Genomic DNA, 11,765 nt, shown 5'->3' with positions numbered 1-11,765 from the left:
ATGGATTGTCAAAATAGTTTCTACTTTCTACCACAGCTTTTTAATTTCTTTGCAAAAGAAATTATTTTTGACATGATCATTTACCTCTTTGGTTGTTAATCATCATTATTATTTTTAATATTTGAATGTTGAACTTTGACACCAGTTGCCTCACTTGCACTCACTAAGCGATGCACTGTCAGAGACGTAATAAGCCACATCATTTGTCTGTCATGCTTTATAGATCCACTACTGTATCTTCATTCACACCCTTCAGCGATCTCTCCTTTTCTGACGGTCTTTTTTGCTATGCAAGAAATAATGAGCATCTGGAAAAAGAATGAAGGCTTTCTTTGTTGTGACAAGCCATTACTTAGGAAATGAGGTGGGCCTACGAATGGCAAACAGCAGTCAAACGGGGTCTGGGTCAGAGGTTTACAGGATCCCCACTGTAGCCTTGGGGTGGGGGATATTACTTGTTGCACTGCAGCCTATGTGAAACACTCTCATTAGGCAGGGAACCCTCTGGAAAAAGTGGACCATGCAGACCAGACCAGGGATGGCTATGGGGGTTGGGGACAAGGAGGGAGACTGTTGCTGTGTAATCGAGGGGAATTGCAAACACTGAACGTGGAATGGCAATCTCGCAGGGCTGTTGTGTATCAAACAACGCTTGCAAAGTGTGTTCAGTTTACAAACTTAAGGCAGTCAGGGCAGTGAGAGCCTGATTCTCTCTGCAAAGGAGGTCATGTACAGTAGATGTTAGAGCAGTTATCTAGAAGTTATTTTTGACAGCATTTCCAAACTTTTTCCACTGCACCATGTAGCAACTTTAAGGAATGACACCAGAATAGCTCAGTTCCCAGCTGTGACAACGTATTAGGCATCCTGTGTGATCTGGGTGCACGTAGGAATTTCTTACATTTTTAAAAGCACAAATGGAATAACAAAGAACTTATTGCTGAGTGTATTAAGGCAAGTGACAGTCCCTGCAGTGCCTAAAATATATGGAGTATTAATTAATTGTAAGCCCTACTTTTTCTGTGGGATTAAAGTTTTGTTTTTGGCTTCAATGAGCATAATTCAGAGGTCAGTTGAATCTGTTAAACTGTTATACAACCTACAATCTTTGTGTTTCTACTATTGTACCAGACTACACACTGTTTTGTTGTTTTCTCCCCAAATTATAACTCTTGAAAATAAACTTAGCTTAGCCTCAGAGCTTCTTGAAACCTCAAGGCAGCACTTTTCAACCTTGCAGCCTGGATTCTTTCTGGTTTTCATGTGGCTTTGTGTGTTTGAGGGAATAAATAGCAACGCCCATATTTATGTCTGCTCCGGCTCAGCCTGCACACTGAGCTGTCCTGGAAAAGTCCATGTGACCCAGAGCTGAGGAGGTGCTGCCGCTTCCTCATCCTGTTGTATGTTAGAACGGAAGGACCAAGCTCAGGCCTGCAGCCCATAGCGCTGTTGAAACATAGCCTGCACACACACTGATATTGTATTCTGTAACACTCAACAATAATAATTGCCCGCTTTCCTGATGGGACAAGTGATAAAAAAAGAATTAGACTGAACTATTAACCTATAATTGATTAATTGTGGCAGAAAATGTGGTTTTAAGCTTCTCAAGTATGGAGATTTTCATTTTTTCTGCTCATTATCATATTAAAGTGAATATCTTTGGGCTTTTGACCGACAAAGCAAGACATGTGGAGACCTCACCTTGGACTGAGCCATTTCTCACTATTTTCTGATATTTTATTGAGTTTGGATCTGTAGATTATACATGCCAATCAACTTAAGTCTTTGTTGTTATGTAATAACTGCTATAAATAAAACATTGTGTTCAGGGACAAGTAAAAATTGACTTTGGGGCAAGTAAAGGAAAATGGTGAACCCTGTGAGTTGCAATGACTTTGGTGACGTCCTTACTTTTCCCTCAGCACAACCATCAGTAACTGTACTGACTTTATTTTGGGGACATGTTAGCATGCTGTTGTTGGCATTTAGCTCGAAGCATCACCGTGCCTACAGTACCTGTAGACTGTTAAAGGAATACTTTGGATTTTTTGAAGTAGGGTTATATGTGATACTTACCAATAGTTAGTTTATTACCTACAGTAGATGGGGAGCAGCACACCCCCAATTAGGAGAAGCAGCAGGAGTACAGGTGTATGAAGCTAAGCACTTAACTTCTGTGCACAGGGTCAGCATCAAAACATATTTAACCTACCTAAAAAAAAAATCAATATCAGTTTAAGGGTCTTGCTGCCGACCCAGTCCACAGTAGTACAGCTTAGCTTCCTGCATCTATGTCTTTTTCTATTTCTTTCACTTCCAACAAAAAGAAAAGTGATGTATAATTAGTTATGACATTTTGAATTCTTACCCATCAGCTTCATTTGTGGGGGATATGAAAGGATTATTTGTTTGTTTTTTTAGCACTGTGCCCTTTGCTGAATTGCTTATTTCAGAATTGTATGTGCACAAATAAGAAAACTGGAGCAAGAAATAACTGTGTGTTGTGCATCTGGTTTCAGTGATTTCTTTTCCATCCATAAGCCAGAATGACATTGTAAGGCGTGTGTGTCACTGGCTGTTTCTCAAACCTGCCTGCTTCTTATGTTACTCTGTGACTTCAGTTCGTAAAACAGCAGGAAATTACACCCGTGTGACAATTATGAGAAACGAGGTCCTCCGTGTGTAGTCAAGAACTCATCCAAATTCACACTGCTCTCATTTGTTCTGCGCCAGATAGAATCGTTCTGGTGCCAATAACACAGAAGCGATGGGATTTCAGTAATTGAAAGAGAGAGAACATTGGGATAATACATCTCTCTCTGTCTCAGATAAATTCATTATAGGTAACTGTGAGGAGTGGAGGTGTTATTCAGAGGGATTATTATGCAATTGAACCACAGGTATTAGCAAAGCGGTGCGCATAGTATGGCTGGAAATAGTTTTTCTTTCTATGTGTCATACTTTTTCCATTCTTTCTTCCTCCCTGCCCCCACACATCTCTGTTTCTGTCCCTCCCACACATACTTTACCAGATACATGTTGTAAAAGATTAGCTCAGCCATCATGTGTTTTTACTTTTTACATTTTGACCATCTTTATCAATTTTTCTCTTTCTTTTTCTTCTTCTTTTCAGTCACGAAAGGTGACCCTGCTCTCAAATTCCTTACAGGATAAAATTTTTTGATGACAAATTCTTCCCCCACCGACCCTTGTTCAATTAAAAGGACAGTTCACCCCCAAAATCAAAAATACATATTATTCCTCTTACCTGTTTTTCTATCTATATTGTTTTGGAGATATTGGCTGTAGAGAAAACAGCCAAAAAGGGGGGAAAAAAATCACAGAAATCATGAATACCAAGAATTAGGGCTGCAACTACAGATTATTTTCATAATCGATTAATCTGTTGATTGTTTTCCTGATTAATCAATCAGTTGTTTGGTCCACAAAATGTCAGAAAATGGTGAAAAATAATGATCCATGTTCCTTCCTCCTTTTGCACGGTGGTTTGCTCAGTTGGTGTAGTCCACTAGAAAGAGAGTAGTTCCTACGTTAAACTGCTCACAACAAGGTCTGTGGATTATCTTGAGTAGCTGGTTCATTATTTCTGGAAAGAGACATCGCTGAGTTTTTCAAATGTATTTTTTCTGCTTTGAGCGCCACAAAACGAGCATCATCCAGTTCTATTTATATTTGAGAGAAAGCAGGAATATCTAAAAAACACACACCAAATCCATCTGGGTGGATGAAGAAGCACTATAGGTAAGAGGAAAAATAAGTATTTTTGATTTTGCTGTGAACTGTCCCTTTAAAAGCATCTGTATGCCATCAGTCAGGTGTCATACCCTTTGTGCTTACTAACACACCCATGTTTACCTCTACTTCATCAGTGGGTGCCATGCACAAAGTGTCCCATCTAATATCTATTATGCTGTTATGGTTTTATACTGGATGTGTTGTTTTTATGCATCCTCATATCCCCAATCATGAACACTCCTGCATACATGAATAAACAGGATATAACCATGGAAACAGAATTTAGACAAACCACAGAAGCTAAAGGTGAATAGGACCAGGTGGTCAAATGTTTCGGTGTCTTTGTTTGCATTAGTATTAGCCATCATTTGTGTTTCTCTTTAATCAGTGTATGAACTCCACCTGCTTAAAATCAATTCGAATATTCATTTTCACATAAAGGTGGGGATTATTGTTGAGGTGAATGTCTGGCCTTCTCAGTAACAACAGTCAGTATCAGCTTGACCTTTTAGCAAGTGGTTTTATTGAGAATTACAAAGCCCCAGGACACTTGTCCTTCCACCATGCAGTGAAGGGTCGATATATTATCACCGTGCCAGAGGATTCATACTGTATCCACGGAGACCAGGCCACCCCCACCACACACACACACACACACACACACACACACACACACACACACACACACACACATTGTAACCTCATGACACCTGAGTTGTAATTTCATCTCTGGTTTTCTCTTGTGAATGCATTCATCTGTCCAGATTTATCCCCCAGTTTTTTGAACTGAGGAGCATCTTCAACACATGAACACATGCACAAGCTGAGAGGAATTATTGAACCAATGAATCATTGATGATGTTCATGGTTCATGCAGGGATATTAATGAGGGTTGTTGGTCTCCTGCAGGAGCAGAGAAAGCGGACGTGGAGAGCGAACGCACAGGAGAAGTGACAGGAGAGGGTAGAAACGCCAGCTCAGCTACCTGCCTGCCTGAGAGTCATGGGGAAACAGAACAGCAAGCTGCGACCCGAGGTCCTGAACGACCTGAGAGAAAACACAGAGTTCACTGACCATGAGCTGCAGGAGTGGTACCGCGGCTTCCTCAAGGACTGTCCCACTGGCCACCTGACCGTGGAGGAGTTCAAGAAGATCTACGCCAACTTCTTCCCCTATGGAGACGCCTCAAAGTTTGCAGAGCACGTCTTCCGCACGTTTGACACCAATGGCGATGCCACCATCGACTTCAGGGAGTTCATCATCGCCCTAAGCGTGACGTCTCGTGGCGGGCTTGAGCAGAAGCTGCGCTGGGCCTTCAGCATGTATGACCTGGACGGGAATGGATACATCAGCCGGGCAGAGATGCTGGAGATAGTTCAGGTGAGGACACACGGTATGACTCATACTGATTCATCATATGACAGAGAAGGGTTTCATCATGGATGTATTTATGTGCTGTGTATACCAGACTCTTCAGCCTTACCCTGACTCATCTAAGACAACTGACATCCTGATTGACCTGATGAGGTTCTAGAAGTACCTGTTCTTTATATAGACCCTAAGATTTAGCTGATATTATACAGTGATTGTTCAGTCTCTCTGGGGTTTGCGTGGATTTTTTTCTGTTTTTGCAGCCAAAAATGCCTGATTTCATGGCAGCTTGATTCATGTCGCAATGTTTTATGGCATTTTTTGCAAAAAAAAAATGGTGGAAGCAAGTGAAAATTGCAAACAAAGATTGTGATTTTTTTTGTATAATTCATTACAAAATCAAAGACAACATTTTCCAGAGAAAGTAAAACCGCCCTCTTTTCTTTTTGGAGATCAAACTCAGTCAAAACAGTAAGCACAAAATTATAAAATATAAAATGCAAGAGTTTTGATAATTATCTATAACAGTGATAAACCTTGTGTTCTTTTCAGTACTTGTGACAAAATAAAATAAATACAAAAAATTGTTAATAATAAAATACTGAGTTGGTGCATAATTCACTGGGACTGATTAATTTTGCGTTAATATTTGAGATAGCAACATTGCAACGTCCTGGAGTGACTAAATTCAAGCTGTACACTAGTATTAGAAAAATGATTTAAAAAATGATACCTGATACATTCGTTGGTACCATGGAAAAAATAAAAAACTGTTCTGCATACACAAATTAGGGGTTTAAAATGAACAACCTACACACAGTACCGGTACAGAAAAAAAGTCACTGAACCGTGTCTGGTTTTGTGAGACAAACCAAACTTCAGGCAGAAGGTATCAGCCTCAGTACTTTTCATTTTATAATGGGTATTGTATCATTTCAAACGTAGTATTGTAAAAGTAGGTATTGATACTTAAGACAACCTTACCATATACATAAAAATAATAAATGGTTATTCAAAACTTAAGACTAAACTAAATTATTACTTGTTCTAGAGGTTTTAGTAGGGCTAGAACTAAGAATTACTTTCATCATTGGTGACATTTTTATTGTCTATAGTAGTTTTGTCAAACCAACAGTCCAAAACCCAAAGATTTTCATTTCACTATCACATAAGACAAGAGAAAAGCAGCAGATCTTCACATCTTTGCAGCTGGAACTGAAAATGGTTTGATATTTTTGCTTGATAATAGTTGCCAATTAGAGTTGTATTAATTTATCCGCTAATTGTTTTGCTAATTCATTGTGTGTTCATGCATTTAACCTTACTGTTAAATTACTGTTTTTAGTTGGGTTATTCTCACTTCACATCATGGATGCAGGCTGCCCTTTCGTTTTTTTTTTCTTATCACTGTGGCTATATTTACTCTTCCAATATGTTGAGCTGAGCAGCCTGCAGGCCCATATCAATATTGGCTCAGTCTGCTGTGTTTGTGGATACAAATGAATGTAAAAAAAAAAAAGAAGAAGAAAAAAAAAAACAGTAAAAAGCAGCAGGGCTTTTGTTACTGTAGAACACTCTCTGTTTTTCAGCAAAACCTCTTTCCCTCACCAAAGCCACAGACCTCTGCATGAACCGTGTATAGTTTTAGAAGATACAAATAGACACATTATAGCCTGTACAGAGGGACTCACTGTGAGTAACAGCAGGATGAGCTTCAGTTGCCAGAACACCGTCATTACCAGGTAGCACCAGAAAACAGGTCAAAGCATTCAGACGAAACGTGGAACAAATATGTCAGGTGGGAGCAGTTATTTTTCATCCTTACTGCCTAAAAGCTTCACACAGAGAAACAACCAAATCAATACGCACATAACAGCGATTGTTCTTACCCTCCTGTGTAGGCAATTTACAAGATGGTGTCATCAGTGATGAAGATGCCGGAGGATGAATCCACACCAGAGAAAAGAACAGATAAGATTTTCAGACAGATGGACATCGACAATGATGGTAAGGCTAATGTTTGATTTTTTTTTGCGAGAGAATTTGGTGCGGACCAAAAATATTCAGCAACACTTCAAGTTCGCCTATTCAGCATTTATAAGCACTGTATAAACATTTAATAACTAGAAGAGGTGACTCATTAGAGCGCAGATCTTCGCCAGGCAGCCTGAAAAAAAATATTTGGATGTAACCAAATGACAAACACTGAATTACATATTTTTGAAAGTAACTCAAGATCCCAATTATGTTTATTTTGTAATTTAAAGCTACTACAAAGAAGTTTCATATTTAATTGAATTTATAGGTCCCTGTGAACAAAAGCAGAGGTATTTCCACTGTAATCTACTCTCTCTAAATATGCCTGGGAAAATATAAACACAGGCTTGTTTTTCCTGATTTCACACAGAACCTGACCTCATAACAGGCATTAAGAACAGCTCACCAGATGTAACCGAGCCTCTAGCCGATGGTCTTGTCAACTTATGTACTTATGTTTGAGACTGTTTCAGTTAAAAACTGATCAGTCCAGTAGTATGCGAGATTATCTCTGAACAAGCTTCTGGTTTGTTGGGCATGAACACACACACACAAGCACTTACACCCGGCAGAGATAATAATCAGTAATAAATAGTTTTAGTTGTGAACAGATATGAGTGTTCATTAATACATTTGCCAACAACTATAACCCTCCTGTGGGCGTCCACAAGTGGATGCTGCTGTATAAACAGATACTGAATGATAATATGGTAAAATGGTCCTTATTGGCATTAAAGTACAGCCATTAAAACTGCTTGTTTTTGCCAATGACAGGCACAGATTTTATTGTAGGAGTCTGACAACATTATGGAAAGCATCACTACAGAGATAGGCCTTTGTTTAAAGAGTAAGATACATTTTGTTTAACCAGAAACAGCTGGACCTGACTGAAGTTGTTGATTGTTGGAGCAGTGGAAAGATGAGCCAAGACATTTTTGGTGAGTTTTACTTTGTTTCTGTCGAGTTTGTGAGAAGACAACGATGACAATGACAAAATTATCATTTCTCATTGGGAGTCTGGTTAGTTCAGTGAGACCAATAGCAGCTGTTTCTTGTTAAACAAAATGTATCTTACTCTTTAAAAAAGGTCTGCCTCGGTCGGGATCCTTTCCATAATGTAGTCAGACACTTAAAATAACAATCTGAGTCAGTCAGTGTCAAAAACAAGCACTTTTAGTGGATGTATTTTGACGTTTTGCAGTTGCCCATAAAGATTACATCGTAGCTCAGTTTCACTTATGCTGGATGCAGGGCTGTCCGTCAGTACTGGACCAGTTTCAAAAACTGTTGTCCCCTTTAGTCACTTCGACACAAAAACATGGGAAGTGTTACCAAGTACATTTTGTATATTTTTAATGATGATGCTGGTGCTCCATGACTGCAAAGCTGACGTATGCCAAGACTCAAACAAAAGTAAACTCACATGGCTTAGCAGGAAGAAGGATTACACTCCTGTACTATTAATATTTTCTGCTAAAATTAGAAAGAAACTTTCACATCAAGACAGCAAAAAAAAAGTAGACATATCATGAAAGATTAGTTATGTAATAGTCTCTGACATTACACACGTACCATCACAGAGCAATCTGGAGAGGAACAGGAAATAAGGAGGATGGGCGACTGAGAGAGACAGAGGGAGTAATAGGATGTCACATAACAATGTGACATAACATGGACACGACTCACAAGATCATTAACAGCCTTTTTCATCTGAGCCTGCTGAGCCACCTCGATTCCAGCGGTTTGACATTTAGTGTGAAAAGGTGATGCTGCACCCATGTGATGTGTACCCAAGCATTTCCAAAGTCTCACTGTTCTGAGAGCTTTTGTCACATCTCAGTAAGATATTTAGAGCTATTCATGCGGCAGTGGGAAGCAAAGCTTGTTTTGAAAAGTCAAACTGTGTGTCTCAGGCTCAAGCTTTATAACAGACCAGGCCTACAGCTGCAGTCGGGGCAAATCTCCCAAAACTCGTCTAACCCTCCTTTCTCAAATTAACACAGATGACGTGTGACAGAAAGTTGCAGTTATTTTTAAACACATCATGTTGTGCTGTTGCAGTTTATATTTGTGCTAGATTAGACAAATCTTAAAGCCACAGGGTTGCTTAGAAATTTTACTTGAAGTGGGTAAAAATCTCAAGAAGGATGTAAAATATTGAAATAGTGTAATTATATATATATATATATATATATATACATATATGAGTGTGTTTACATATATATATGTGTGTGTGTGTAAATTTTAACATTATATTTACTGTTTTTTGGCATTGAAGGGACAGTCAGACACACATACATTAACCTTTGCAAACACTATATATTGTTTAAATTAAATTATATACCAAAAAATGTGCTTTTTCAATTTTACTCTTTCATTTTAGCTGGATGACTTTCTGTAAATTGCATAAACGTGTCTCATATCGCTCTCATATTTCTCTAAGTTTATGAACTACATTCTCACTTTGAACAGGTCTCCCCAGAGACGTCAGTTAATTCTACATTTAAATATGGTATTGCCAAATAATATGTAGTTGTTCCCTATTTAAATAAGAATCCCCACATAATAGAATTATTAAGAAGTTGGGGTTCAACTGCAATATGTTTACACATTTTATTCATGTTTTATTTTAAAATGAGTTCTTTAATATTGTTTCATTAATATTTATAGTTATTATGGGCAGCTTGTATGTGGCCAGTAACAATTAATACTAAGGATTTAAAAGTAAATTATAAATTATTGATGTAGTCTGTTCCTACTTTTTGTTTGTTTAGCTTTGAATTCAGTTTAGTTTTCAGTTTTTAGTTTTTGTTAAGTTTTTATTAGTTTCAGTATTATTTTAATTTTTTAATCATGATATGGGAGTATTTGTCAGGGGCACGTTTGACCAAAGTGACAAATACTAAAACTAAAAAACATTTCTTTTATATCTTTCTTTTATTTTACTTTTAAATACATATATGTATAAGTACAGTATAAGTACGTAACTGAAATACTTTTAAGTCAGTTTTGATTTTTTATTTCAGTTGACTAAAATGTTTTTTCACACGTACTTTGAGTTTTTAGTTGAGTTTTAGTCAACAATAAGAACCTTGATCAGTGTACTGAAAGAATTCTACAATTACATGTAAATAAAACAACAGCGCCACCTGGTGGTCAGTGTGACTTGACAGCTATGCAATCGCTCAGTCACAAGAATGTTAACGCAGGCTGATTATAATTTATTTAAAACATGTTGTTTACTTTGTCTGTACTGGATTAAGTGATTATATTTTAAGCTCAAGATGAAGATCAGAAGCTTGTCAGTTTATTTCAGCGGGTGGTTGCTGCATGATTCACCCCCGTCGTCACGTGTTTGACAGCTGGTGACGGTGGAATCTTTTTTTGGTCTCTGCTTCACAGGTAGATTGTCTTTGGAGGAGTTCATTAAAGGTGCCAAGAGCGACCCATCCATTGTCAGACTGCTGCAGTCGGATCAGGGAGCCTCTCGTCAGTTCTGAGGACAGAGACAATGACAGACACACGCAATCACAAACCCACGTTCATCCAGCTTTATCACAACCCCTCCTGAACAGACAATCCTTTCATTTTAACAGCACTCCATGTCTTAAATGTTTACATTAATGGATACTTCTCTTTTGTCAATGTGGCTCCTTTTCTGTGGACGATGACGTGCTTTCAGTTGAGGTATCCTGTGCTTCTTTTCCAAAGCTCTCTTGCCTTGAAATGGTTTTAATTGTCCTCCATAAGTGAAGTGCCATATCATATATTTATATAGACTGGATTATGTGCTCGCAAGTATTATGACTCCTGTTATGTTACACCAAGAGGAAACTAATTACATCACTTAACATAATTTGATTGGATTTAACTATGGCTTATTGTTGTTCAGGATGCCAACTGTAGTTTAAAGGGACATTCCACCCCCAATATATTTTTTTCTTCTTGCCTGTAGTGCTGTTTATCCATCTAGATTGTTATGGTGTGACTTACTGAGTTTTGTAGGTCTCTCAAATATAAAGAAAGGAAGTAGTTCTGGTAGATTCTACTGCAGATAGAAAGTGGTCCCTACATGAAACTGCTCAGAACAAGATCTGTGGATTGTCTTGAGTAACCAGGTCATGAGTTCTAGAAAGAGACAATGGTGTTGTTTTTCTCAGATGTATTTTTTTTTTTGACACTTTGAGGACCGCGAGCACCACGTGTGCCATTTAATCCCATTATATTCGAGAGAAGGCCGATCTCGATGGCCGATATCTCCAAAACTCTGCAACTCATAACAAAACTGTCAAGATTGATAAAAAAGCACTACAAGCAAGAAGAAAATATGTATTTTTGATTTTAGGGCGACCTGTCCCTTGAACCAGTTCGTGTTCTGAACAAGTTCTATATGCCTTTGGTATTGCATGCGCTCAGTGATATGCATTTCTGGTACCACTTCACAATAAGACCACCCTTATAAATTACTTGTAAATGGTCTGTAAGGGTTATTGGGTTATTAATTAGGTTTTAACTACTATAAATCATTAAGAAGCTGCTAAAACACATGAGATAAAAAGGGAAATAGTGACCTGTTGCTTGCCAAATATTGAGCCCAC

General features: G+C 38.2%; 1 protein-coding gene across 1 annotated transcript; it reads left to right on the top strand.

Moving 5' to 3' along the window:
- Nucleotides 1-4,497: 4,497 nt before the first annotated feature.
- Nucleotides 4,498-11,653, top strand: hpcal1 (hippocalcin-like 1). The gene is made up of 3 exons (XM_084736751.1): nucleotides 4,498-5,139; nucleotides 7,032-7,137; nucleotides 10,570-11,653. Exons 1-3 carry the CDS (start codon nucleotides 4,762-4,764, stop codon nucleotides 10,665-10,667), a joined length of 582 nt encoding a protein of 193 aa, XP_084592877.1. The 5' UTR covers nucleotides 4,498-4,761; the 3' UTR covers nucleotides 10,668-11,653.
- Nucleotides 11,654-11,765: the final 112 nt, after the last annotated feature.

The sequence above is a fragment of the Lutjanus erythropterus genome, chromosome 15 (assembly GCF_056507025.1).
Source record: "Lutjanus erythropterus isolate fLutEry1 chromosome 15, fLutEry1.hap2, whole genome shotgun sequence".
NCBI classification, from domain to species: Eukaryota; Metazoa; Chordata; class Actinopteri; order Lutjaniformes; family Lutjanidae; genus Lutjanus; species Lutjanus erythropterus.
This window is presented reverse-complemented; position numbering and strand designations above follow the sequence as displayed.